This window comes from Patagioenas fasciata, chromosome 8 (genome assembly GCF_037038585.1).
Source record: "Patagioenas fasciata isolate bPatFas1 chromosome 8, bPatFas1.hap1, whole genome shotgun sequence".
NCBI classification, from domain to species: domain Eukaryota; kingdom Metazoa; phylum Chordata; class Aves; order Columbiformes; family Columbidae; genus Patagioenas; species Patagioenas fasciata.
In genome coordinates this window covers 4,696,467-4,723,925 of record NC_092527.1, presented here as the reverse complement: position 1 = coordinate 4,723,925, position 27,459 = coordinate 4,696,467, and the positions used below count along the sequence as shown (strand labels likewise).

General features: G+C 42.1%; 2 protein-coding genes across 5 annotated transcripts; one reads left to right on the top strand and one right to left on the bottom strand.

Annotated features, from left to right (window-relative positions):
* Positions 1 to 251: 251 nt before the first annotated feature.
* Positions 252 to 7,966, bottom strand: CISD1 (CDGSH iron sulfur domain 1). 2 transcript variants are annotated; one of them, XM_065843606.2, is made up of 3 exons: positions 7,850 to 7,966; positions 2,801 to 3,006; positions 252 to 2,333 (listed from the first exon to the last, which is right to left on the bottom strand). In XM_065843606.2, exons 1-3 carry the CDS (start codon positions 7,926 to 7,928, stop codon positions 2,244 to 2,246), a joined length of 375 nt encoding a protein of 124 aa, XP_065699678.1. In that variant the 5' UTR covers positions 7,929 to 7,966; the 3' UTR covers positions 252 to 2,243. The 2 variants fall into 2 exon arrangements, with proteins under 2 accessions (XP_065699678.1, XP_071667662.1); XM_071811561.1 differs by lacking the exon at positions 7,850 to 7,966 and adding an exon at positions 7,620 to 7,788.
* A 735-nt stretch (positions 7,967 to 8,701) lies between these two features.
* Positions 8,702 to 26,165, top strand: UBE2D1 (ubiquitin conjugating enzyme E2 D1). Of its 3 annotated transcripts, XR_010651792.2 has the most exons (8): positions 8,702 to 8,812; positions 16,295 to 16,358; positions 16,456 to 16,487; positions 19,675 to 19,752; positions 20,023 to 20,128; positions 22,218 to 22,311; positions 23,969 to 24,420; positions 25,314 to 26,165. XR_010651792.2 is itself a non-coding variant. In XM_065843854.2 (7 exons), the coding sequence occupies exons 1-7, from the start codon at positions 8,789 to 8,791 to the stop codon at positions 25,357 to 25,359; spliced, it is 444 nt and encodes a 147-aa protein (XP_065699926.1). In that variant the 5' UTR covers positions 8,702 to 8,788; the 3' UTR covers positions 25,360 to 26,165. The 3 variants fall into 3 exon arrangements, 2 of the variants coding, with proteins under 2 accessions (XP_065699926.1, XP_065699928.1); XM_065843854.2 differs by lacking the exon at positions 23,969 to 24,420; XM_065843856.2 differs by lacking the exon at positions 23,969 to 24,420 and having other exon boundaries at positions 24,854 to 26,165.
* The last annotated feature ends 1,294 nt before the right edge of the window (positions 26,166 to 27,459 follow it).

The following is a 27,459-nucleotide window of genomic DNA, read 5'->3' as shown; positions in this document are numbered from 1 at the left end:
TGACACAAGAGACTCATTTGAAACTTCAGGACTTCATCTCTCAGAACATTCATGCAGCTTTCAGTGAACTTTTATTCCTTCAAGAGCAGTCGGGCTTTGCTGTGCCAGGAACGGGAGTCTCAGAGGAGAACCCAAGCCCGACTCAGGTGGATGATCACAGCAGCACTGGCGTGCAGCACTACCCACAGTGTAACCCCCCCTGGAAAGAAACTGCACACCCACAAGAAAACATAGACATGACAACCTCGAGATTAAGATGAGCTCAGATGTGTATTTGACAAAAATACAGAAATACCCAGTGCCATATTCTAATAATACAGAAATAACTTTGTTTTCAATAAAAGCAAGGTATTTGATAATTTAAGGTTAAAACAACTTTCCATACGCATCAGTACTCTGCCACGTAAAAAATAACAAGTACCTTTACAGTCAAGACAGGAAGAAAAGACAGAACTAAATGTATTTGACTGCAACTTCTTACAAGCAGAGGTCTCTCACAGACAGTGGTTGCCCCAAACCCTCTTTCTCTCCCTCTGTGGCACCTTCTCTGCTTTATGTGCCTTCTGCCAAAGTTCAGACCAGTCAGCCAAGACCGTGGCCTCCAAAAGCCTCACATCAAGAATATGCAAAACATCTTCTTTAATCTGAACCAGTTGTATCAACCAAACCCTCTAAAAACAAAAACAAAAAACAACAACAACAACAACAAAAAAAAAAAAAAAAAAAACCAAACCAAGAAACAAACAAAACCTCTACTGCCCCAAACATGTGGAAGAATCCTTTAGGATCCAGGTAGAAATGTCAGTTTTTGACAAGGCCTTTCTCCAGCTCTGAGGTAGTCTCTCTGTCCCAGGACACCGAGAGCTCAATCTTAGACAGACTGCAATTACACTAACAGACCAAGTTTAATACAAAACTGCCCTCTGCCACCCCACTCTTTGGGTTTTGCTTTGTAGTCATTTGCATGTTAATAAACCAGAGCTATTTAATTTAAGGAAACGAACATGATAGCCATTAATGCAACCATGTCAGACAAGGGCCATACGAAAGAAGGGTAAGAGCTCTCCTTGTCTCGTCCTTTCTTTCCCCCTTGTTTCTTGCTGTCGTCAAAGCCCTTCCTTGTCTATGTCAGTTCTTTCGGTAAAATTAGCTGAAGCACATTAACAGGTAGCCCAGGGAGGAAGGAGTTATTTAAGACACAGAGCCTAAGGCCACTTAGTAAGAATGGTGTACCTCCCCTCCGCAGCAGGACAAGGCCTCCGGAACCAGCCAGAGCAAGGATGGAGCAGACACTAAGAGTGTGGGTGGGATTTTAGTTTTTATTTTTCCTTCTGGAATAAATTGGCATAGCCTCCCCCACAGAGGTGCCCTGTGGTCTGGGGACATGAGCTTAAACTGCTAGAGACCGCAAGTGAAATTAAGGCTTCCTAGCAGCAAAGACAACTCTGCCAACCCCTGCCCATCACTCTTGGAGCACTTGGAATCATCCCAGTCGTCTGTTAAGAAAGCTCTCGCAGAGACCACCTTCCTAATCCTGCTCTAGACACAGGTCTGCAGTTCGGTAGTATGTTCAGTACTACGGTACGTACGGTAGTAGGGTCAACTTTCAACACTGCTGTAAAATCAAAAGTAAAGTTGCCCTTCAGTCTCATCCTGCTGTAAGCCTTCAATGTTTGTCTGTTCATAGTTAGCAATTTAAAATTTGTTCTTTTACAGAAGCCACACAGAACAGTAGTGTAACAGGCCAAACATGACACCTGCAGAAAATGCAGCACAATCAGAGGTTAAGCTGCATTTTGGCCCCATGACTTCTTCCCTGCCATTGCCTTTTACATAGAAATCTATCCAGACCTGTGACTTTAGAACCTCTCCAGGATTTTAGGACCTACATTTTGAACACACATTCTACTGAATAGCCTCAGAGTAGTACACACGTATTTGAAAATCATTTAATACCTATCTTCTGATGAAGTACATTCTGTGCGCCATTTTAGTTCCATACTCAATTAGAAGGTTCAGCTACTTCACAGGACAAAAAATTTAAACCATGACTATTTAGTAAATTATGCATTGTAGTGATTAAAACAAGACAAGCACCAGAAAAAATACACATGCTGAAGCCTGATGTATATGCTACACTGGAAAGGCTTCAGTGACACGACAAAGAATTTGTGGTTTTTCCCCCAGTTACAAGTGAGCAGAGGATTTGTCAGACATTCGTTTTGTAGCTCCTACTGTCCACTCTACGCCTCCTTCCTCTTGATGATCAGAGGCCCAACATTGTCACCAGTTTCCTCGTTGTGTTTTATGTGAGAGCCATCACACAGCGGGAACTGCAAAAAAAAAAAAAAAAAAGAAAATAAACATATCTGAAGTACATCCAAAGTTGGAATTAAGAACTGAGGCTGAAAGTTCATTAGAACATCCCCATTAAATCCATTGTGACCTCGGAGCACAGCTGCTGTGCTGCTCTCTTGGGTCTCCCTGTGTTTTGGCTGAACGCTGTTTCGTCCACGTGAGCACAGAGTGGGTGAGAGGCCTGATACGAAACCCAGCAGCTCGGCTCCACTCTGTGCAGCACTCCTGCCTCAGCCCCGCGGGAGGAAGAGGCGGCACCAGCCAGCATCCAGCGCTATCCCGCCTGCAGGGTCGTGCTCTCAGCCTCAGTCTACATAGTTTTATCCATTAGAACACTGCAGAATAAGTGAGGTTAGTTTCCTCTAAATAAAGCAGTTTGAAAATAGCTTTGTTGAAAGACACATGCACCCGAAGAAAACTGGACCACTTATTCCTCTCTTACCTTCTTGGATCTCCAACAACGACAGTACACAGCCTTGTCTCCCAGATCTTCCACATCAAATGCGTGGACTACCTTGGGGTTATCCTTCTGGACACTGGGATTCACCATTGCTTTGCAACATTTGTCTTTAGAGAGAAATTTTTTGTAAGCTAGATACCCAACAGCAGCTGCACCAGCAGCTAAGGAGACTGCAGCAATCCATTCAACTAGAACAAAAGAGAAGATAAAAAGAGTGACTGTTGGGTTTTGATCACAACCTTCTTTTAAAACTGCTCAGTACTAAGTGTCTTCATGCTTGTGGCAACACCTTTACTTTTCAACAGACCTTTTTGTTCTGTAGTAGTAACATAGAAATGTAGAACCATATTTTCTTTCGACACTCACCTAGTTAATCTATTCCTTTCTACTGAGCAGAGTTCTCCTTCACCCCAGTTCCTTCTACACAAGGATGAAGATTAACCTGGCACAGTTTTGGGGGATTTTTTAACCTTTTATTTGGGAATCTCTGATACCAACATCCACAGTATAGTGTTTCCAAGTTAGGCACATTAAACCAGCTATAATACACCCTGTAGCAGCAAAAAAAACCCTGTTGTTTGTTTCAGTTGCAGGAGAGTCACTGCAAAACACTCAGTGTTAGCAAAGCAAGCAGGATCCCCTCAAACCATGGGTACTGAGTGAGTAGCTCTTAATATAATGCATCTGGTAACTAAAAAAAGTTAACCGGTGTTTGGCAATGGGGAAATTAATTTATATACCACCACCAGTAACAAAAGACAGCTTAGATTAAATGCCTACTGTGGTGTACAGGAAAGAACAAGGATCAAAAAAGATTTAGGAATAATAGCACTAGTTTATTTTAACGGAATTTGGTCCCAACTCTGAAAGACAACTTCCATTAAAAAAACCCTCTTTCCACTACCTCTCATCTGCGTTTTTTCTCCCTCTAGTTCTCTCTAAAAATCTTTAGAGTCTCACTTAGTATAATTTCCTTTTCCTTCTATAATTTCACTACTTTTTCGTGGCTCTATTGTTTTCTCTCTGTCTCATGAAAACACGCTGGACTTCAGCCCGAAGGTTCTGATTGCAGCAACAGCCCTGGCCCTTTTCCTCAAAGCAGCAGGTGACTGCTCTTTGCCTTTTCCACCGCCTCTCCTCACACATGTACTCGTAACATGTACATACAGAGCCTGGCTGACTCTACAAAGAAATCAAACAGGGATTTAAGTTTTAGCACATTTACACCACTTAAGAAAAGTAGAAGAGTCTCCAGTTGGAAATTTCTATCCTGCATGTTTGCATCAGATTTGAAAAACGCCAAGCCAGACGGCATCCTCGGAGCAAGAGCCCTCGCTGCAGTAAAGGCCAAGGAGAAACAAAAAGCCTTTGCTAGCTCGTGCTGCCTTCCACTGCCAATTAACTTGCTGTATTGCCTCTGTGAGCACGCACTAACAGGATCAAGAGGGTTTCTACCCCATCCCACAGCCTTTTTAAAGACCTTTTAAAGACCAAGGCCTTTCCTCAGCTAAAACACTACGGTAGCTCACATGCACCAAGCTGGATGTAGCAATACAGAGAATTAGATAAATATTTGTACCATTTCTTCAGCCCTGTAAGATCGGGGAAGGCAGGCACTCCTTTAGAGTCTTACTCTAGGAATAAAAGACGCAAAAATGCTTCAGAGTCAATTTTCTTACTAAATGAAGCAGAAGAGACCAACAGACACTGAGAGCACTCCTGCAACAAGTGACAAACCCTCCCTGTAACAACAGGGTGATATTAAGATGCAGAAAACCATCTTTAAGCAAAAAATATTAGGGCACGTTTCACTGCTCCCAAACTCCTTAAAAGAATAAAAGCCCCAGAGAGCACACTCCAAATTCAGTGGTTTAGATCCATCCAGAGAGTGCTCTCCAGAGCCCTCTGAGCACCCCACAGTCTCACAGCACATCCAGCTCAACCAGCACAGATTCATTTAAAGCAACTGTCACCTCGTATCTCAATGACTCTACTTCTTCCCTTGAGGGTGAAATGAATCTGTTACACAAGCACACTGTATAGAAACAGCTTAATATATGTATTTTTTTCTTATAATAGATCACAGTCTCCTTTTTACTGTATTAGCTTTTTTCCATCGCTTCTCTGGAGCTGTATGAGGGTGGAAATGATATCAACCAATAATACATGAAATCCAAACACTTAAAACACTTTAGATTTCAGCACTGTCTTAATAAACATCATGTAAATTTATGAAAGCTTTTAAAATTTGACCAACAGGCTCTCTCTTACAACAGTATCATCCTCCAGGGTTTCAGAGGCACCAAGTTTTGTCGTCAACTGTTGTTTCACAAACAGATTTGGAAGAGCTGAAATGCCCATTTCACCTTCCAAATTAAGTGAACCTAAAAGTGTACCTGGAAGGAAAACACTTTTCAGGAGTTTTAAAACATTAAAAGTTCTGTTTCAAAAGGCCTCCGGTGCCAATTTAACAGTTCACTGCAAAACTCTTAAGGTCATACACATATTACATGAAAAGGCAACTGTTAACAGAGCGACATTGACATGGAATGTCAAGGGGTTTAACTTATTTTTTAAAATAAAAATGCTAAGAGCAAATTTGGGTGATTATTAAACAAATCCCAATTCTGGTATAAAAATACAAAACCCAAAATTCTGGTATAAAACCAAACCAAAATTTGGTATAATACCAAAACTACAGGCCTGTGTAACACGGCAGAAAAAAAAAAAAAAGTTTCAGTGTCATAAGCACTAAACAGTGGAGAAGATCTGGCTAAAACTCCAGAAAAAGTAACACACAAAGGAGATTAAAAAAGGGACGACAGATGGGAGGATGAAACCAGAAGCCCAAAGAATGCAATCCAGGAGAGCAGACAGTGCAAAGGAGCACACAAACCAATCAGCAGACAGAAGAGTAACAAGCCAACAGTAGGATTTTGATTTTTTTTTAATATTCTTTGGTCATATCCTAATGAACATGAGATCTGGATCACAAAATTTCTCCTCTCTTCTCTCTCTAAACAGGTCAGATATTGCTCTAGATGTTTCCAGATCTAGGTTACAGAGATACTTTAGGATCTACCAGAAAGCTCAGACATATTTCATCCGCAGGAAGAACACAATTCACCATCTGCACTGACAAGCACACGAAGAAACCGAGCCAGTCTTGGCTCCAACCAGGAGCACGCGATCCTGGTTACGACGCGTATCAATTTACCTTCCAGGAACTGGCACTGACGTGGGCAATAGTTGCACCCCAACAAAGTTAGTCCAAGACAGGTCTAAGAGACAATTTTCAAGTTACCTCTGCTGCTTAAAAAACATTCATGTTATTTGAAAATCAGTTACAGAGTAATAACCCCAGACATAAAAAATCGATATTTTTTTCGGCAGAAGCGCTTATGACTTCCAAAGTGTTGTTCTCCTCCTCTTGTTGCCAAGGAAGAGGCTTTTATTGTCTAAGACTTGATTATGACAGGCCAGTAGTGCAAACTGTCCACAAGGAGAGATCAGATCACCGTCCTGCGGGCCATGCCTGGAGAAACGTCACGTTTGCCTACTGAAGAGTGTCCCGGAGAACTGGCTGCACAGAAAGCCCAGTAGTGAAAGTCAAGCAGATAACTCACTTTTACCACTTCACAGCATCCACAAGAAATGGGATTATGACCATCAGATTTAATTTAACTGAAACCACAAGGTAAAGAGGCCACCTGAGGGAGAAAGGCTGTTGGATCTGGGCGATAAGCAGCAAAAGACAAGTCACGGTGATCAGATCTGTGGTCAGCATGGGTCACACCTGCCAACAACCGTGTTACTCACAACAAAAAGCACCTGCTGAGCCCTTCACCACCCCCCAAAGGGAAACTTTCCAGCATCTATGCACCCCAATATGCACAGAAGCAATTAACTCTCCAATTATTCCCAGGAATTAAATCCCACAAAAATATGGTAAGGTCCTAGTGCCTAATTTTCAGTAGGGCATAAGGAATCCATATGATTCCCCAAATTAATCAGCCTGGGACACACAGGAGCTGCAGACAAAGCTGTGACCCTGCCAGTCGCCGGTCAAGTCTAATCTGGACAGAAATCACATTAACCCTGTGTCACTGCCTCCTAAACAAAGCACCTCCAGACACTCTGCGCCGCTCTCCTGGGATAAGGAGGACATTTCCAGCTTGATTAGGAGCAGGTTCTTCTCCCTCCCCCACAAACTAAGTTTCCTTCTCAATTCCTAGTATACAGGAGCTGTTTTGGTTCTTGCAAGCTTACAAATGATGGTAAAGTGCCCTTGAGAATGCAACCTGACTGCAAACTCTCATCAAGTCATCATCCTCAGGGCTTTGGTTATTTTAATAGCACAACCTTGCATTACTGTAACCCAGTCTGGACTATGCTGATGCCTTTGCCAACACTTCTGTACCAACAGTGTACCCCTCCCGCCCCCCCCACCCCCCAAAATGGATGGAGGCCCCCGACTTAAGGGGATAAACCACGAGCAGCTTTGCAACTGGAGACCAGAGCCGCGCAGGATTAAACTCATTTTTTTCTAGAGGAAATCAGGTAATTCAGCTGTTCCACTCCACCCATCCATCCCCAGCCTTCAACCACACGTGGCTCTGGCCGCCCGCACGGCACAAGTGACAACGACATCCCTTCCGTGCGGCACCGGGCCGTGAGAAACAGCTACAACGCCAGATATTTACAGGATGCAGTGACATCTACACCTCACATGAACTACGAGACCTGAACAAAAGCACCACCCGGCCGCCAGGGGCCCAAACGAGCCTGAGCGGGCGCTCACCGGGGGAAGGCGGGCCGGGCCAGGCCAGGCCAGAGGTCCCGCCCGTCCCGCTGCGGAGGGGATCCGGCCCGCCCCGGGGACACCCGCGTCCTCGCAGGGCGCCGCCATTTTGTCCCCGGGGAGTCGCCCAAGGGCGGCACCGCGCCATTCACGCGCCGCACCATTCACGCGCCGCCCACCCCTCCCTCCCCCCCGCCGGCACGCGGGGTGGACGCGGCCGCCCCCCCTACCCCGCACGGGCGCGTTCTGCCCCAGCCCCATGGCCGCCGCTCCACACGCCGCCACTGGCACGCGCAGCTCCGCGCGCATGCGCAAGCCGCCGGCCGACCCTCCCACCACAAAATGGCAGCCGGGCCCGCCCTCTTAAAGGGCCCGCCGCCGGGAACAGGGGCTCTCGGGGCGGGCGCGCTGCGGGGGAAGATGGGCTTTGAGGGTGCCCTGAGCGGGTGGTGGGCGTTGCTGTGTGACCGGCCCCGTGGGCAGGCTCTGCGAGTGAAGCTGTCTGGGGCCTGCTCAGCCGTCTTTTCCATTAGCACGCCCCTCCTGTTCACTCTGAACACAGGAGGTTCCACCTAAATTTGAGAGGAAACTTGTTCTCGGTGAGGGTGGCAGAGCCTGGCCCAGGCTGCCCAGGGAGGTTGTGGAGTCTCCTTCTCTGCAGACATTCAAACCCGCCTGGACACCTTCCTGTGGAACCTCAGCTGGGTGTTCCTGCTCCATGGGGGGATTGCACTGGATGAGCTTTCCAGGGTCCTTCCAGTCCCTAACGTTCTGGGATTCTGTGTGTACAGCACCGTGAATGTGACATGTGGCTGTTCCTGGCAGCCCCGGCGCCCTGCGCCATCCGTTCCCTCCGTTCCTCCGTGCACCTGTGAAGGACGCGACCTTCGAACACTTTTTGTCCTCTGAGCACAAACAGCCCTCCTAGCGATTTAGTCTCCCAGTCATCCACCGAAATCCCACGGGGCGAGGACAAGGTCAAAGACAAGCCTGCTCACCAGATGCTGATGTAAAGAAAGGAAACAGCGGTGGGGTGGGGTGCGCACCCCCAGCCGGCAGGGGGCAGCAGCAGCGCCGGCGCGCAGGGCGGACACAAAGGGCCCGTCCCGCCCCGCCCCGCTCCCCGCCCGGCCCTCCCGCCGCGCTCCCGCCGCCTGGCCCGCGCTCCCATGGCGCTGAAGCGGATACAGAAAGTGAGTGGGGCCGAGGCGGAGGGGGTGCGGAGCGAGGGAGTCTGGGGGAGCTGCTTCCCGCCTTGTCTCCGCCTGACACCGGTCCTGACATTCTTCTACCCGCCGCTGCGGTCACCGCGGAGCGAGCCGGCCCGGCCCGTGAGGGGCCCGGGCGGAGCGAGCGGAGGTGGAGAGGGAAGGGCAGAGCAGGGCAGGGCGGCTTTTGTTCCGCTCCTCGGGGCCTCGGGACCCTTCGTCTCCTCCATAGGCCTCTTTCCAGTCAGCGTTTCAAGCTGTGGTTAATACAACATCCGAGATATTTCACGAGGTTGTGAACTGGGGGGGTGAAAAGCGACTTCGTGTTGGCGGGTTATCTTTAGCAGAAGTGTAAATAAAATATCTGTTGCCAAAATATTGTGCTCCTGAGGCGGACAGCTTGGTTTGCTCCGTGCGAAAGTGTTTTTTTTTTTTTTGTCAGGTGTGACCTCTGGGTGTATCCCAGCTGGGGAGTTTGGGGTCATATTTGTGAATGACCAGGCTTTACTTGTGGAGTAAATGTCTATATTCCTTTTCTATATTCCTTTTGCTTGGCAAGATCATCGGTCATTGCACAGTGCTGACAAAAAAGGTGTTACGGATGGTAAACATAGAAGCTGAGTTAGTGTCAGCGCATTGGCCGCGCTATGGAGTCCGTGGTGTTTTGTTGCTGTTGGTGGGCGCATTCAGTTGGTGTTTGTGCTGTGCTGTAAGTTCTTGTTCTGGATTCCCTTTTGTTGCTGGAAGACGTTGCTCTTACAGAAACAGGGGTCTCTAGTGACCGGTTGACCCTGCAGGGAGTTGATTTAAGATACCGCACAATAGATACAAAGTTATTTGGATGGATTTTTACCAAAAGTCTCATAAGTCTTATACTACAAATTTTATTGTGCCTTTACAGGCAATGTAACTAAGGGAGATTTTTGTTACTTTACATCACATATTTCTTGTGAATGTTGTATTTGTTAATTATATCAAATATTAATAAATAACTACAGTGATTTTTCTCTGGCAATAACTGCCATGCTTTTACATATTATGGGAATACTTTACCTTTTGTTGCCTTCTAAATTTTGCGGCTTTTCTTGACCGTCACCTGACTTTGGTGTTTATAAGAGAAGGATTGTTCTGAATCCCTTCTCTTTCCTCTTCTTGTTCAGTTTCATTCTGCTAAGGTGAGCAAAGTGCAAAGTCTGGTAGTGTTCTGGTATTTTTGAGGTAGAGTGGTAGTTTGTGGCCTTCCAAATTATCTCCTGCTAGAACAGGATTTTTCCTCTGTATTTTTAGCTTACCACATTCAGTGTGTAACTTTTCTTTCGGCTTTAAAGACTTCCATACATATTGGAAACCCACAGTTTTCTTTACGTGGCATTTAAAAGCTTGGTGTTCAATAGAAGTGAAATTATGAGTAGGCTATGAAATAGTATTTTTCATCCTGTAAGATGTATTAGATTCTGTTTCTACTCTTTGAAAACAAAGAAACACTGCCCAAAATGCTGACTTCAAGGTAGTGTAAGATTTCCTAATTACACAGTAACTTTTAACTGAAAAATAAAGAGACATTGGGGAAGGACCTACCGGAGAATAGAGAGTAGATTCAGAACTAGGTAGCTCTTGTTTCTAAGTTGCTGCAGAAATTACTATTGCTGGTTTTATTTTTTTCGTTAACTTCCTTCATCACTATCTGCTGCCTTTCCAGGGTAAGAAAAGGAAAATATGACTGGAGAGATTTGGCCAGCAGCTGCCTCCAGAGCAGTGGAATAGGAAAGTGGCAAGAAAATAGGATTGTTTCAGATGGAAAGTTAAAATAAAGAGGAGAAATTGAAAAGAAGCTATCATGATGTCACTGTAATGTATAGAGCTTTCCTGAAAATTATGTATTTGTATGATGGTGTGTTTATCCCATCTAACTTCCTGATGCTTCAGACTGGCTATAAAGGTTGATTGCTATTTTATACCTCAAGAGCAGGAAGGGGTAAGATCTGGAGTAGAGGAAAAGCTGTAAGGACTTCATAGTGCCTAGAGGAGCTCTTTGGGGAGCAAAGAGTTATTGGAAAACACAGTGGTGTTACTTGGGAGCTTGTCAGTCTAGATGTGATCTCTGAACCGCGCTTCAACACAGCCAAGGGATTTTGGTGTCAGGCTTGAGTGTTTGTTCATGATAATTTTGATAAATTGTGTGTTCAGGATGGTAGTACCTACAGAGAAAGCAAAGCTGTAGTATGTAGGAATGTTAGTGAGCATATTTTGTCTCATACAGCTTGGGACTCCAGTTTCTAAATGTCGTTGCTGTTGTGGTCTGTGTCGTTGCATCCCGCCTCTTGTTGATCAGCCCTGAGGGACTCCTCAAAGGAGGACAACGTGCGGACCTCAAGATTACACACTAGTAACAGAGCAATGCATTGCGCTTGGGAGCTTTCGTACAAAGTGAGCAACTGAATAACAACTGAATGAGATGATCGCGTGCAAGCATGTTCAGCTCAGTGCTGGGGGTGGCAGAGCAGCAAGGACATCCCGCTCTGCTGTGCCAGCACAGCTGTCAGGGCCGCCCCCGGCACAAATCCATCCCAGAGATCCTCAGCGGATTGCAGGAGGATGGGGGATTCTTATTCATCTTCAGCTGGGGAGCCTGTGCCAGTTTACCTTGTCAGGGCCTGGAAGAGACACTGTGCTTCTACACTGTCACAAAGTCGAGGCTGCACCCTGTGTGTGATGTAGCGTAGATGTTCCCTGGGGCAGGAGGTGCTTCTCTGCAGTCTGGTGCACTAGTAAAAGAATAACTTGGGTTTTTGTGGGGTATGTGAATTCCAGATGTTGCAAATTATGAAAACAAAACAAATAGCGTAGGTTTTAGTTTGAAAACATAACTGTGCAAAGAAGCCTCTATTTTTACCACCTCTGGAAATCAAGACACTGTGGCTTTTGTGCAAGGCAGCAGATAATTCAGGTTATGCAGGTTAGTGCGTCGGTCAGTTCTACCTGTCCGTCCTGTGCAGCACCGCTGCTGTTCTGAACTCTGTGTTCATATATCCAGCTGTGAGTTTGTTGTACGGTCAGCTCAGTGCTACAGCTGAGGAGACAGTTTTCATCACAAATCCTGTGCTTCTGGCTGCTCCTCTACTGTTCATGTTGTGCTTGTTAATGGCTCAGGCTGTTATCAAAATACATGTAAAACCAGTAATTACTGTTGTTAAAGGCATAAAAAAAATTGGACTTGTAAGAAATTTTAGAAGATATTTTGAAACCAGTGAGAAGAGATGCATTTGAAGGCTGGTTTGAAAATAGCTGTTGTTTTTTTTCATCTTATTGGTGCATAGCGCTTGATTGTGTTTCTCCCACAACTCAGTAAGAACAGGGGCATTCAAACGTTTAGCTGTGTCAGCGAACTGCGTGCCTGTTCGTTTCAGTATGTGTTTCATATATGCGTAGACTACACAGGACATATGGACTTGAACATTTACATTGAAAATAACTTTTCTTACTGTAAATTGACTCAGATAAATAAAATTTTATCAATATTTGTGGTTTAGAATTTGACTTTAAACTGTCAAGTCACACGCTGTCTTTAGGTGGCAATAAGCATACTGAGGGAGCTTCTTTTTTGGATCCAAAATAGCAAATGTTTTAATTCACTTTCAAAACATGAAGCAAAAACATCAAAATCCATTTAACATGCTGTGATATCACAGCATTATTATTTTTGCATTAAAGCAATGTATAAAAGACTTACCTTCGTATCAAAAAATGATAAGTATTTCTTTACATTTACCCAAGTTCTGAGGAACAGAGAATCCTTTAACTCGTCTAAGGATAATCACTGGTTTTTTGACAGATAGTTTCAAACGTCATTAATATAACAGCAGCAGTGTATGCATGGAAGTGAGTCCGTGGTCTATAGTGCATTTTGTGCAAGAAAGGAAGAACATAGCTGGCAAATATGAAAGCCTATGTTTTAAATAACAACGTGGAAAAGTTCTCTGGCTGTGGTTTTCTGTCGCTTCAATAATTAAAATAGCTTTTAGTGATGCTGCCTTCAGGTTATTTTGGTCTTCTGATAGTCTGCAGCCTTTTTTTTATTTTTAAACTGAAAAAGGAGGCATTTTTAGGGCCTTTTTTTTTGTTTGTTTGTTATTACTCCTGCTCATAACCATTGAGTGTCCATAAGTACTATCCTGAGAATATTTATCTCCTTGTTATCAAAGTGTCCTCCATAGTTTCGTTCCAGTAGCTTTTTGGAGAGAAGCCTGACCGCTCATGAAGCGTGTGAGTGTTAGAAGAGCCTTCCAGTCTTCACCCAATTCACACTTTTATGAAATACATCCTGTATTACACCCTGACAGTAAGTACTAGTCCCGCACACTCAGGAATATTTTCAGGCTTTATAATTTACCATAGCATGTGTTTTACAGCTGTTAAAATGGATTTTGATGTTTTTGCTTCATGCTGCCCACGGAGCTCTTCTACAGAGTGTGTGGTGCAATAAAAGGTGATAATTTGGAGACTTTGTAATATTTTTTTATGTTTGAGAGGATTAGAGGATTATTCCTACCCCTGTCCTCAGCTTAGCTGTTTTCTCCATACGCATTTATCCTGGCAGCACTGGGTTATTGTGGCATGTGTTGGAGCTCTTGACAGATGCTTTGATGTTCACCAGTGTCTTAAATAACTGATACTTCTGTTTGCACTTCTTGCAGGCCAAATTTTGGGTTTGTGTATTCTCATATCAGACACTGCACAGGTGTACACTGCAATTTGTAGTGTTGAGTTTCTCTTTTGAAACAGAATCTGCACTGCTTCGAGTAACAGACCCTGTTTGTTAGCCCACGTACATCAAAGTACATCACCGGCATTTTCTATACCAGTGACTAAAAATATCGGTGTAGATGAGGCCTTGGAGTAACCAGACCTGCATCATGGAGCTACATAGTGATAATGCATAAAACATGGACAGAGATACTGGAGCCAATTAACTTAAAATTACAGAGAAATCCTTAGTGTTGGCTGTGTAATACCTTACATGCAGTTCTCTTGCACATCTTGATGAGGTTTCAGCACGTGGTGCTTTGTAACTCTTCAGCTTTGTCCAGGAAACGCTTTGGGCTTCTTGGGAGAATTTGCTTTGTACAGAGAATTCTTGTGTTCAGCTTCTTGTTCTTTTGTGAATATGTAAAGTCACGAAGCAGGTTTTCTACGTCTGGTTGAAGAGAGCCTTTTCATCATTATTAGGGAAATATTAATGACAGGAGTTGGTAGTTCTGAGTCTCACTGAGGTATAATTAAAAACATGTTTTTAATCACAGACAAATTTCAGTGCCTTTAGTCTGAACAAGATGAAAATGCACACCTGAGGAACCTTACCAAGCTCCTGCCAATTCTGGAGTACATGCCTATATATGGAAAGAAACCAATTTCTGTGAGTTGAGGGTATGTAAAGAGCTTGAGGAAAGCATCTAGCAAATGAGAGTGCTGTTACACACTTGTCACTCCAAATCAAGTGCTTGCCTAGCAGTTCGTATATGCATAATATTTTGGAGACTTTCTGAAGAGTTTAAGCTGCATATTTTTCCCATCATTGCCTTTGATTTAGTAGTCCACCATGACTGCTGTAAGATGCATGACTTTTAGGCTTTGAATTCTCTCTTGGCTAACATTCTTGTGTAGCTGGGTTGTTACTTTTTACATACAAGGCTTAATCTTCACTTGTTCAGTTAGATCTTGAGTTGCAAATGAGAGCAGACAGAGGCTGGAACGGCTGTGCTGCCGTTAATACTTGTTACAGCTCCCGTGACTCAGAAATTGGAGACTTGTCGACTCCCTTCGCATACGTGCAGTGACTTGGTCTTACATAGGTTATTGGTTCTTTCTATCATTCCCCTCCTGAAATTTGAATCCTCTGATTAAAAAGGGAACTACATTTCTAAGGGGTTTTGCTGTTGCCTTTATTAGTCCGAGTCTAGCTCGGGGTGTTTCTTGTGGACCAGCACACAGTTTCACCAACAGAATGAAGTTAAGGGCAGAAACACTAGTTGGAAGACGGAGTTTTTTCAGTAAATCAAAGGGCTGCCTCTTTTGTTTTAAATTGCAAGGATTATGAGGAGTGACTTCAGAGCATTATTGACATTATCACTCTGTTAAGGGGCTGAAGACGTGTTGCAGTGAGGGGCTCTGCGAGAAGTGTGCATGGATTTAGGTGCCCAGTCCATGGTCAGCTGGGTCCCTCCAAAAGAGGACTCTGCCCGTCAAAATGTGTCCTGGGTGTAAATGGATAAACGTGTCACAGTAGTTGAGACATGCAGAGTTCTAATGCTTCAGTTTGTACGTAAGATCTGATGATGCCATGTAAACAAATTCTACGCTGGATTTAAACCTTGATTTTTGAAGTAGTTGTTTTGACTAATGATTTTTTTTTGGTAGAAATGTTTCCACTGTTATTCCTCACGCTAAACTCGAGATGTTTGCAGACCTGCTTATGTCTATTGTTGACTTAAATGTGTGTGTTTTGAGTGCCTTATGAACAGTGGTTTAACACACATTTTTTAGCTTATTTTGATGGAAGTATTTACACATAATCATTAAACTTCTCACAGCACGGTTCTTACCAGCTTGGAGTTGGAAAAAGTTGTTGTTATTAGAACAGTAGATTTTCAGACATCAAAAGTAGTATATTGAATTAAACAAGGAAAATGAAACAACACTGATATATAGCTTGTTTTGCATTTGATATAGTGATGATAAATGTGATGGAAAGCTGAGCTGGTTTTGTGTAATTAAATAATAATTTTAAATTATTTGGGACTGTATGGACTTCTGTAAGAGAAATAGATCAGTTGACCTGCAAAAGACTCTCTGAATGCCTCTCTTAAATTTCAACTTTCTTGATAGTTTTGTGGAAGTCATTTTGAAAAAAAAGCACACAAAGAATTAAATCAATGTATATTAAATAAGGTCTAGAGCTAGTGTTTTTCCTTTATTTTCTAGTTTACTCACGAACCTTGATGTTATGTTCATATATCACCTAGGCAGACCGCAAGACTTTTTTGAGCTAGGCTAACTCGGCTAGTGTACATATGCTAATACAAGAAGCTTTTGTAAAATCAGAAGCTAAAGCAACAGTCAGATTAGCGCATAAATGTCTAAATTAAGTGTGAGTTTACAGACAAGTTAAGAAACCCTTCATTTTCTTCATTTTTTTTTTTTTTCTGTGTCTAATTCACCCTATTATGAACTTGACTATAGCTCTTAGATACTTTCAGATGTTAATTTATAGCACAATGCTGTCTTTAGCTGCAGACCTATCTGGCAAAAAATGCATTTCAGTATCAACGGGTATTTCCAGCATTGATTTCTTTAGAAGTGCCACAGACCTGCTTAATAAAATCTGTTTGCCTTCTCACATTCGCAGTGGTGCTGCTGAGCGGTGTTTCTTTTCGTGTGGATGTCTTTCAAATATTTGTGTGTTTCTTACAGGAGCTGAGTGACCTGCAGCGAGACCCACCGGCCCACTGCTCCGCTGGGCCTGTCGGAGATGACCGTAAGCTCCTCATAGTGCTTTGCCACTGCTGACCTTTTTTTTGGTTATGAGAAAGCTCAGAAAAATCTCTAATTGTTCTGTCTTTTTTGACTTTCAGTGTTTCACTGGCAAGCAACAATTATGGGACCTGTAAGTATATAATTCATGCCCCTTAGAAAGAAGACCTCGTTTGCCTTTCTGTTGTAGAGGATTCGTTTGGGTTTCTGTAAACATGGCAGCCAAATTCAGCTGTGCTGCGTGTGAAGGTTGAGGGTGGTATCGTCGTTCTTCTTGGTCTGGCACCAGTTTCTTTCTGTAACTGTTCAAAAATCCACCCTCTTGGTGAAGTCGGGGGTACTTCATCAGTCAGCTGCAGTGTTTGAATTGGTGATGGGGCAGCAAAGTGAAAGGCTCACTTTTCAAAGGTGATGATTTCAGTTCTAGGAGATACGTCCATCCAAAAGGAGGAAGAACGGGTGTAGTCCAGTGTTCAAGTTGGTAACCACAAAGTCAGAGCTGCACAGGGTCATTTTGGGGCTTTTAGATAGAGCTTGTTTGATGGCTGTGATGTGACTCTGGCAAAAACTGGATTTGCAAACTGTAGCCTGGCAATGGTGGGTGCTTTGGTGTCTGCATGCGGAAGGGCTTGTTGAGATCTCTAGACACCCCATTTATGACTCTTGTCAAGGAAATGACATAAGGACGGACAATAAAGCTGAAGAACAGAAAGTTTTAAAGGAAAACTGAAAAGAGTTTTAGCAAAAACAATAAATATACATGACCTGAGGGAAAGGGTGTTTGTTAATATAATGGTGAGGAGTCTGTATTCCTGGTGTTCTCCTTTTGGACCTGTTAATTTTGAAAGAAACGTCTCTGATTCAGATGGTGAGCTGAATCATTGTTTGAGTTGAAATTTTGAGACAACACTTAATCCATTAAGATGCAGCATCACGTGGTGGAGAAAAGCGGAATTGTCTGCTTTGAGGCTATTTGTGCATTTTTAGCAGAGCTGCTCTGAAGCACTGAAGGATTGGTTACTAATTTGCCAGTGCCATGCTGGAGTCTGGTGTCCAACTTGTCAGTGGCCCAGCAACAACTGAAGTGATTGTTTCAAGTTTTTCTGTAGGACGCTACCGCTTTTGCCATTTTTCTTTAACAACTGTGTTCCTTTGCATAGAAGGTCATTCTGACCCTTATCTTTCTGTGCTGCTTAAAGGTGAATCGCAAAATAGCAGAGTTAATGAATGCTTATGTGCTGATTGCCACCAATAATGTCTCTGTCCTGAATGACTCTGATGACCTGAGTAAGGGAAATGCTAGCACATAAATCTTGGCTTGATTTCCATTTTTTCTTCCAGCTTGCAATTCGCCTGCCATATTCTGTAGTGGAAAATACTGTTTTCTTTGCTTCCGGTTCCTTAGATTTCTCTAGTTAAGAATGAGCCCCTCTTGCCAACTTTTATCTCAGCCATATCTGCTGAAATACAAGAAAAGAACATTGTTGGGACATTAATCCTTTATCATGATAATGTAAGGAAATAGGGATGCACATCCTGTATGTTTCCTGGTGGCCTGAGGGTAGCATAAGACTAAAGTTTACCTTGAGAATTCATTTCCAATGTGTGGAAGCAGGGTAGCCTCCTGTCCATAAGTGTCGTCAATTTGGTTTATATACCTCATAACACATAGTGTGACTTCACTTGTGTCCAGTTGTGGCCCCTCAGTTCCAGAAGGACAGGGAACTGCTGGAGAGAGTCCAGCGCAGCCACCAAGATGCTGAAGGGAGTGGAGCATCTCCTGTGTGAGGAAAGGCTGAGGGAGCTGGGGCTCTGGAGCTGGAGAAGAGGAGACTGAGGGGGGACTCATTCATGGTTACAGACATAGAAAGGGTGAGTGTCAGGAGGATGGAGCCAGGCTCTTCTCGGTGACAACCAATGATAGGACAAGGGGTAATGAGTACAAACTGGAACACAAGAGGTTCCACTTAAATTTGAGAAGAAACTTCTTGATGGTGAGGGTGGCAGAGCCCGGCCCAGGCTGTGCAGGGAGGTTGTGGAGTCTCCTTCTCTGCAGACATTCAAACCCGCCTGGACACCTTCCTGTGTAACCTCATCTGGGTGTTCCTGCTCCATGGGGGGATTGCACTGGATGAGCTTTCCAGGGCCCTTCAACCCCTGACATTCTGGGATTCTGTGACTTTGCCTTCTCTCTGAAACTGAACTTGTCTCATCTTCAGCTTATTTTAACTTTGACGAATCCATTTAGTAGGCATGCAAGCAGTCCTTTCAAACCTAATTGGAAGTACAGTGGCAATCTCCTCTGATGTTACCTAATGCTGGCTTCTTAGCAATTCTATATATAACCTGTCTTACATTGCAACACTGTCTGCATTTTGTGTGTGTAAGATGGCAGGTCTTAGTGGACCATTTGCGACTTGGCCTCTTATATTCGTCTCTCAAAATGTAATTTTCACTCATCTACAAGGTAAATGTTTTATTTTAAACACAGTCTGCCTTTGGTTCCTATAAGGAAACTCAAAAACTTGATGTTATGCAGCTTTGCTGAGACTGAGTTCCTCTGTTGCTGTTTTAAACTTACCAAATAATGAGAGAGGTTTTCCCCTCTTTCATTTTTATTAACTAGAAAAGCGAGGGGGAAAAGTCTCAATGCTAAATTTATAGAAAGCAGCGCTGTGATTTCTGATTAATGTCCTCAACAGATGACTGCAACGAAGTTATTTCTATCTATTAACTGTGTACAACCTGGACCTAAACCTGTGCACATGTTCTCTAACAAAATGCATGTTCGCAGGTTTGTACAGGTCATGATGTCATCATGATCACCTGAATTATGTTGGAAAATCCTACTCTTTGCACCTGCAAAGAGAAACCACTTGTTAAGGTGAGTATATTTGTAGCTGGAGAAGGATCAGAGCAGCTGTGGTGTTGCATGGAGAAAGGATTTGGAAGGCCAGCTATGGGTTTTGTTTCCCTTGGTGCAGTGGAGCTGATGGATCAGCAGGTTTGTGGCTCTACCGGTCAAGTGCTGCTCCCTCCCTTTCTCTCCCCAGGAAGAACAGCACTCAATACCCATGTTGGCTACTGCAGCAGGAGCTATGGTCGGCTCTACTGCAGCTCTGCCGGCCAGCGGGGGGTTCACCTCCCTCTGCGCCTTCTCCGTGCACAGCCTGCAGTGGGCGTCAGGCTGTGTACTGGGGAAAAAACATGTGTTTTCTAAGATACTCACAGCTTTGGGAGGTTGTCTGCATTCAGAAGGGAAGCTCCAAAACAATTGAAATATATTAATGTGTTTTGTTTTGTTTTTTTTTTTTCCACAGCCTGATAGTGCATATCAAGGAGGAGTATTTTTCCTCACGGTACACTTTCCAACAGATTATCCTTTCAAACCACCAAAGGTAAGTCTTTTCTCTCAAAACCTAGGCAGTTTTTTTGGTCAGAGTTTTGTTTTCTGTGTCTTAGTTATTTGAGGCTTAATTTTGAAAGTTCAAACCAGAAAGGCCAGCAATGGGATACATGTTCATAGCGGGTGAACAGGTAAGACTGTAAGATGAGCTGCATTGGCAGATCTGATATGACTGGAGCTAAAGGGACAACGTGAAGGATTCCAAATGTAATTAACAGTATTTTATGTTACTTGGCTTTCTTTTTATTTTTTTTTATTCCAGATTGCTTTTACAACAAAAATATACCATCCAAACATAAACAGTAATGGCAGTATTTGTCTCGATATCCTGAGATCACAATGGTCACCAGCTTTGACTGTATCTAAAGGTAAACTTGCAGGTTTGCTCATGTGTTTATGAAATTGCCTATACTACCGCGGTGCTTTCTTGTGTATTACTGCAGTGACCGGAGGGGCAGTGGGAACTCATCCTGCTTGTTACAGACATGGCAAATTCCATTGGAATTCCTGTTGTCCTGATCTGGCACAGTTTATTTGGAGTGTCGCGTTACATAAAATACTACATGCATGGCAAAGAAATGTTCCAAACACATTGGATAGGATAATAAATGTCTAATCAGCCTGAAATGCAACTTCTGTGTTATAGCTGACACTGCATACAGAACTGAGGAGAAACTGGTGAGCAGAGCTTCAAAATTGAATGAATTTGGATGTAAATGGAAAACCCCCATAGTGACATGTGTGGGCTTACCCGATTGCTTATTGATGGCTCTTTGGGCTGCCTGAGCAGCCTTGTGTGGGCTAAGGTCTTAATTACACTTTGTTTTTAAATGAGGTAAATTGTTCTAGTTTGCATTCCTCTGTAAGATGATTATTTTAAAATGTAGCTGCTTTCAAAGCCAGCAGTAAAAGATTCATTACAATATTCTAGTCCTGTAGCTATACTTCTCAAGATAAACACTAGATTTTTGGAACATCGAGGTTACAGTTAAGCAGTTCTTTTGTTGTAGGCATTCTGTGTCACTTCGAAAGCTGCTTAAAATGTGGGTGCTTTCATAGTTTTGTTTTTCCCACCCATCCTCAAAATGCTTAGGCACACTCTTGCTATTGTTACAGAAGGTTAAACAGTTCATGTCTTGCTTCTGTGCTTGAGAGCTCCCTACACCATGTGCCTTGTTTTAGAACACTGTCATCACGTTTGTACAAGGGAAAAACTGTTAGTCTCTGTCCAATGGAAATTGCTCCATGCAAGTGCGATTGCGATACCTTCTTGAAAAAGCAGCTCCTGCTCATGCACAAGGATCCTGTGCAGGAGTCTCACAAGCTAAATAAAATCTAAATTTAATACTATTTCATGAAATAGTTGCTGAAGAATTACGTGAATTACTGTCGCGTGTAGTTGGTATTATCTTTCCACAGAAATTCGTTGTTTTATTGCTGAGCAATAATTGTCTTGTTTCTAGTTATTCAGAAGGTATTTAGCAAATGAAAGTTGGCACTTACAGCGTGTTTAACAGTCGGCATTTAGAACTGGAAAATCTTTAATTTTTTAGATCTTCAGCATTTTCTTTGTATTGTTGAGCTTCAGATATATACTTCAGGTATAAAGCAAAGCAGTCTTACTGGTCTTAAGTGCTCTGATTTGATGAGGTTTTAAAATGCTTGCACACCATATAACTCATAAACTGAGGATTAGCTCAGTGGCTCAAGGAAGTTTCAGTGTGAAGTGGTCAAAGTTGCTACAGCCAAAAATGGGTGTCAGTCCGACTCTTTGGTAACCAGACAAAGCAAGGAGAAAAACCCAGACCTGTTCTATAGTAGATTCAAATTCCCTTTCATGACACGTTTAGACTTGTTTAACTGTGTGCCCTTGTATTCCTATTAGTTCTCAGTATAAAAATAGAAATTTCCTGAAAAATATTAGAAAAATCAAACATCCTTTGTTCAATACCAGGAAACCTGCATATAATGCTAATGATGTATTTTCCCAAAATGGAAGTGAAACATATCAAATTAGGTGAAATGTTCATATGAAGAAGAGAATAACTGTCAGCACACAAGTGGAGAAGGATATGCACAGAGTATTGCATGGCAATGTAATATTAACAATATTAATAACTGTAGATGGAATGGCCTAGTGTGGTCAAATATTTTATCTGTAACTCTGTAGTCTGTAGTTTGTTCAATGCTCACAGGTTAAAACATGGGGGAGGGATCATTACAAAAGGTACCATGAGCTGCAGGTTCTCTAGGCTGATATCACATGGTGTTTACTTAAGAGCTAGAAAAATGATGCTGTAGGAACATTTCTGAGCAGAACTACAATATGAAAGCTTAGTGCTAATATGCGTTCTTTTTCTAATCTCCCACCACCCTCCTTCAGTATATTGGAATATATTAAAGGATTATAGAAATAAAGCAAACTAACTTGTTTAATCTAGTGTCTCTTTTGTTTAGTTTTGTTGTCCATATGCTCCTTACTTTGTGATCCCAATCCAGATGATCCTTTAGTACCGGACATTGCACAGATCTACAAGTCAGACAAGGAAAAGTGAGTATAACATATAGATAATTGTGTGTGTGGTACTTGCAGATGGTTATCTGCTTTGCATCTTCTGTCTTAACTTTTAAAGATACTCTTTTCATAGATTTCTACAGGATTAGATTTTTAAAGCTTGAAAATATCCATCAGTGGAATGGCAAGCAGAGAACTGTAGACATGCATAACTGTTGGGTACTTTATTTCTTGTACTTAGTTACATAAAACCATCACACTTTTGTGTTTCATCTTTATATTAACTGCATGAAAAAATAATTTCCAAACTATGAGCCATTTGTTGCTACTGTGATGCTCTGGTTGTAAGACCTGTGCCTTTAGTCAGATGTTAGGTATGAAGAACAAACATATGGTTTCGATACCATTGTGGGATAGGCTCTTTTCAGTGCTAAGAACCATCGTCACATTGCGATTTACAGCATCTTACAGAGGAAAAGAACTTTTTTTTTTTTAATTTCTGGAACGGCTGTAGAACTTACAGAAAGTTTCTGATCTCAGGAAGGTAACATGAACAGCACGTAACTGAAGTATTACGTGCTTCTGGACTGAATCTGATTTTGATTTGAGAGGTTTTAACTCTAAAGGTTCTATGCTGACTGTTCTGAGATCTTACAGTGCGGAACCAGCTGGATTTCCCCAAGTTCAGTTTTCAGGCTTGCTGGCTTCTTGAACATCCCTCCTAAGGAGGATTTTGAAATGCTATCTGGTAACTGCACACATGACTGAGCACTCACAAGGTCTGATTTAGAGGTCACCAGCAAGCCTGGTGCTTTGGCACAATGAAGTTTCTTTCCAGAGCACTACTTCTCTGCAGTGATTCTTTTGAGCACTAAAATCTGAACTGTGGCATCTGTGCATATCTAAGTGATGCATTGATTTCTTGAGAGTTTGTTGCAGTTGTAGGTGGCAGGAAGCTCAGGCCCTTCGTTCCACAGATTAACCTGCATGATTTCCAAGGTTTTTTTTCCATCTTTAGTGCTTTCTGCTGATATACCAGTTACCTTCTTCTTCTGGGCTTATAAACTTACGCATGGGAAAGGTCACAGAATCGGTGATCCAGGAAGGAAATAATGGTTTGCTTACCACTGGGAGGTTTTGTTGAACTCTGCTGCTATAGGTGTTTTGAGCACAATCAGGATGTAGTCTACAGTCCATCAGCATGGCCTGAGCTGTCTTCTGTAACTGGGTTTTAGTACCTGTGGATTTTCTAGGTGTGTGAGTGATTAAGAAAGACTGACACACAAGATCAGTTTAGGACAGTAACAAGGAGTAGGCATCTCTGAGGTTTTCCAAATACATCCAGTTCTAATTTCCCAAGAATGAAATAAGCTTCCCCAAAAATAATGTGCTGCAAATTTTCTGATGTCCTTGACCAGAAATGAAATAGTGATAGCCCTGCCACACGTTCACAGGCAGCCCAGCCACCACTGTTTATCTGACTTCCTCAGGCTGCGGAGAAGGTTATGAATTTAGTCTGGGGCAGGCTTTTTATCCTTGCTACTTCAGCTGCTGTTTGGTAACCTTACTGTTAACTATTTAATTGTTAGACTCTTCATTTCAGATACTGCAGAATGTTTGTGATAGCCAAAAGGATTTTTTTTTTACTTCCTTGTTAAATGACTGAGAAATTGTTTGGTGCCTATTTTTTTAGTACTGAGCCGTGGAAGACTTCTTGCAATGCATGTTAATGGCCTGTGGTTCATCACAGATCACAGGTCCACGAAGATCTGACTATTGCTTTTACCTTGGACTGGATAGAGGAGCAGTGATGTAGAAGTTACATGGAAGTCTGTGCTATAGTATTTCTCTCCCTGGAGTAAGAATTATTAAAATGGCTTTTTTTTTCCTGACAGTTGGATGTCTGATACAATCAAAAGTGGGTTCCAAGGTTTGAAGTGGTTAAAGTCTGTAGCTTGTACTGCAAAGCTGGTAGTGTTCAAGTTGAGGATGTTGTGCCTCAGTTTCTCCCATTTGTGTCTCAGCTTTTGTCCACCTACTCACTTAATAGTGATTGCAGCCCTTGTGCCTCCTGTTTGTGAATGGAAGTGAACAAGGGATATTTCTCTGTCTCCAAAACTCAACATTTAATCATTGCTAGAGAAGGTGAGAGACCATATGGTCTTCATTACAGCTTTATCTTCTTATGTTGATCACCTATTCAATTTTTTTTAATCTCATCTTGGATTTAGGAAATGAAAGATGTGGCCAGTTACCCCAAGCATTTATCTGTGGGTATTTTAATATAAGTCCAAAGACTTGTCTGGTAGCATATTCTTAAAAAGAAAACCAATTAGTACATGGGTTGCTATATGGTTTGTAAGAAACAGATTTAAAAACTTGTCAGCGTTTTCTCTGAAGAACTTAGGAAAAAAGTGAATCTAGTCTGAAGAGTGGAATGTAATGAATGTAAGGACCAGAGATGAAGCTACTGACTCTCTAGGGACATTTACCTCTGGGAGTGCTGATCAGCTTCAAAGCAGAGGAAAAGGCCTAAGACTTAAAATCCAGTCAAAAATGTAGGACGTTTTCTTTTCAGGTTCTGAAATGCAGATGGCAGTGCAGAATGGAGAAGAAAAATATCGCTGTGCCTTCTGTCCCTACCTTTTCCCCAACCAGTTAATTATACTGAATTTTATGCCACTAAAATGTGTGAACTCTGTCAGAACGTTAATAGCACAGACATTTAGGAATAATTAAGAACAAATTCCTGTTAAGGTACAAATAAGGGAAACGGTTGTGAAATGGAAATTAAGTATGCACGATGATATGCATTTGAATACAAACCTGTGAGATTGGTTTTGAATCTAAACAGCCGTGGTAGGTAACCTTAGAAATTAAACATACAGTGTGTTTCTTGGCTTTTAGACTATTTTAGTGTTATCTGAATCTATGCTAAGGGGTGAAAAGCTCAATGATGTGTATTAAGTAAAGATGTGGCCATTGTCAGTGTATCACTAACAGCTCTTCACTGTAATCCCTTCTTTCTGCACGTACAGATACAACAGACATGCAAGAGAATGGACTCAGAAATATGCAATGTAAACTTATGAAGACTTTTTCATATACCACAGAGTACTGTAAATTCTAGGGTTTTTTTCAAAATTAGGAGGAAACGGAGCACAGTTTACTGTTTCAATATATCATGTTCCCTCTTGAATTTTTTTCACTGGTGTGTGTTTCTGGAGCAAGGGAGAACAAGCTTCCAAAAATAACCTTATGACTGTGATAAGAATATTTATCCTTTTGCAGAAGACATTTATTCTGGTTTTTAAGAGTTCGACATCTGCATCTTGAGGCTACGAGACCCACAGTGGGGTTTTAAAGCAACCAAATTATTTTTGCTGGAAAAAAACAGCTGTTTTTATGTGAAGAATACTGTACTTAAAGTACGTTGTCTAGGTATGTTCAAATTTCATTTTGTTTGTTCACCTATATAACTTGTGGGTTTTTTACTGTATAGACTAAATATTTTATTTACTGTGTAAGTCATTTCATTTTAGACTGACTTGCTTGTGCACAGTATTGACAAGATACAACTGCTAGTAATGAAAATAATTGGAGTATCCCATGCATTAGGATATTCTGAAGATTGACTGCAGATGTCTTGAAATTATCTTTGCACTGTAATTCTTTGTACGCTGATTATGGAGAAACACTTGGGTTCGATTCTGTTCCATACTTGATTTTATTGCCATGTGAACTAATTGCACTGCTCTATAGAAAGATATGTAACCATTTTGTTGCTATTCACAACTGATTTTTGACATGTGGGCAACATAACACTATCACAGACCTTTTACAAATCTAAATGTAGCCTTTTCCATATAAATAAAATGCATTTTCTACTACTTGTCTTGGCTATTTAAAAAAAAAATCATGCATATCCTTAAAGTGCTTGTTCTAAAGAATAAAAATTAAGTGTGCACGTGTCTTGTAGGCAGAAGGGAAAGTAAAGCCATGCATCACATACAACTTAGAACCGTGTTGCAATTAATCTTTATGCTAGCTTTAACCGAATCTACTTAGCATGTGATGCACATTGTTTTATATAGGATTCCGACTAGTTTAATGACATGTTACATGGGGTATTTCCTCTGTAAATTAATATACAAGTGTTTGAACGTCAAACACTTGAGTTAACGTGGTTTATCTGCAATATCAGAGTTACAGTGAACTTCTCATGCTTGAAACTAACTTCGTTAAGTGGCTTTTCAGTTGCTTCAGACTATGCATGTGGAAAACTCCCAGTGCTGAAGAGGGGCAATCTCTTATAAAGCAGATTAAAAACTTATTTCCTACAGTCTGTTCTTTGCTATCTGAAAATAAAAACGTGTGACTAGTGCTTTTCTCTGTACCTTGCCCATGAAATAGAAGTGACCTGCAGTTGGGAAATTTGTCAGCATAAAATACATTTTTAAGGTGGTAATTTTTGAATTTTACTGTAGTGAATGCTACCTCTGTAAGTGGGTCACCTACGGGAAAATGTTACTTTTGCGCTACTGTTTCATGGTGTAACCATGACTTTTGAAACAAGAGCATGGTGCGGAGTGGCTCTCTTAAGCTTCACATATCCTTGTTCTCTTCAGACTGTACTGAATACATCGGAGGTTGTTATTAAAATGAGTGCTTCATTCTACTTGAACTCCTACAATGTAGTTAGGAGGCAAAGCCATGGTTTGTACTTAGTGATAAAACGGTGGTAGGAAAGTGACCGTCAGAATGCGTTCCCAGAGCTTTTTTTTCTAGATGGGTAGAATATGTTTGTACTAGAAGTTATTTGAATGTTGGTGACATCTGTGTGAAGTAGGAAGGTTGACTCGCTCCTCTCTTTTGGTTTACGGGTTTGTATTAGGGATGGTTTGTGAACATCTGTGCTGCAACTGGTAATTTTTCTGTGTGCCATATGTGCCAGAATGACTTTCCATCGCAGGGCGAGTGAAAAACAACATGAGCAAGGTGTATTTAAATACTAAACAAAAATTTCTGTCTGATGAACGTGCTGTTCTAGAGGCATAAGGCCATGTTTTGGTCCTCAGAGTGGTTCAGCCTTTCTGCTTTTGGAGTGCTATCTGAGGTAAATACATGAGTTGAAGCTTGAGTGTTTCAAAGCATTGGTCAGATTTCAGCTAGGGAGACAAACAT

What these genes read in the sequence shown, in the direction of transcription:
- UBE2D1 (XM_065843854.2), top strand. Translation starts at nt 8,789, where the DNA reads ATGGCGCTGAAGCGGATACAGAAA. An exon ending in CGCTGAAGCGGATACAGAAA is followed by an intron (nt 8,813 to 16,294) that starts GTGAGTGGGGCC and finishes TGTTTCTTACAG; the next exon opens with GAGCTGAGTGACCTGCAGCG. An exon ending in AAGCAACAATTATGGGACCT is followed by an intron (nt 16,488 to 19,674) that starts GTAAGTATATAA and finishes TTTTTTCCACAG; the next exon opens with CCTGATAGTGCATATCAAGG.
- CISD1 (XM_071811561.1), bottom strand. Translation starts at nt 7,767, where the DNA reads ATGGCGCGGTGCCGCCCTTGGGCGACTCCCCGGGGACAAAATGGCGGC. An exon ending in GCCCGGCCCGCCTTCCCCCG is followed by an intron (nt 3,007 to 7,619) that starts GTGAGCGCCCGC and finishes CTTTTGTTCTAG; the next exon opens with TTGAATGGATTGCTGCAGTC. An exon ending in GTTGTTGGAGATCCAAGAAG is followed by an intron (nt 2,334 to 2,800) that starts GTAAGAGAGGAA and finishes TTTTTTTTGCAG; the next exon opens with TTCCCGCTGTGTGATGGCTC.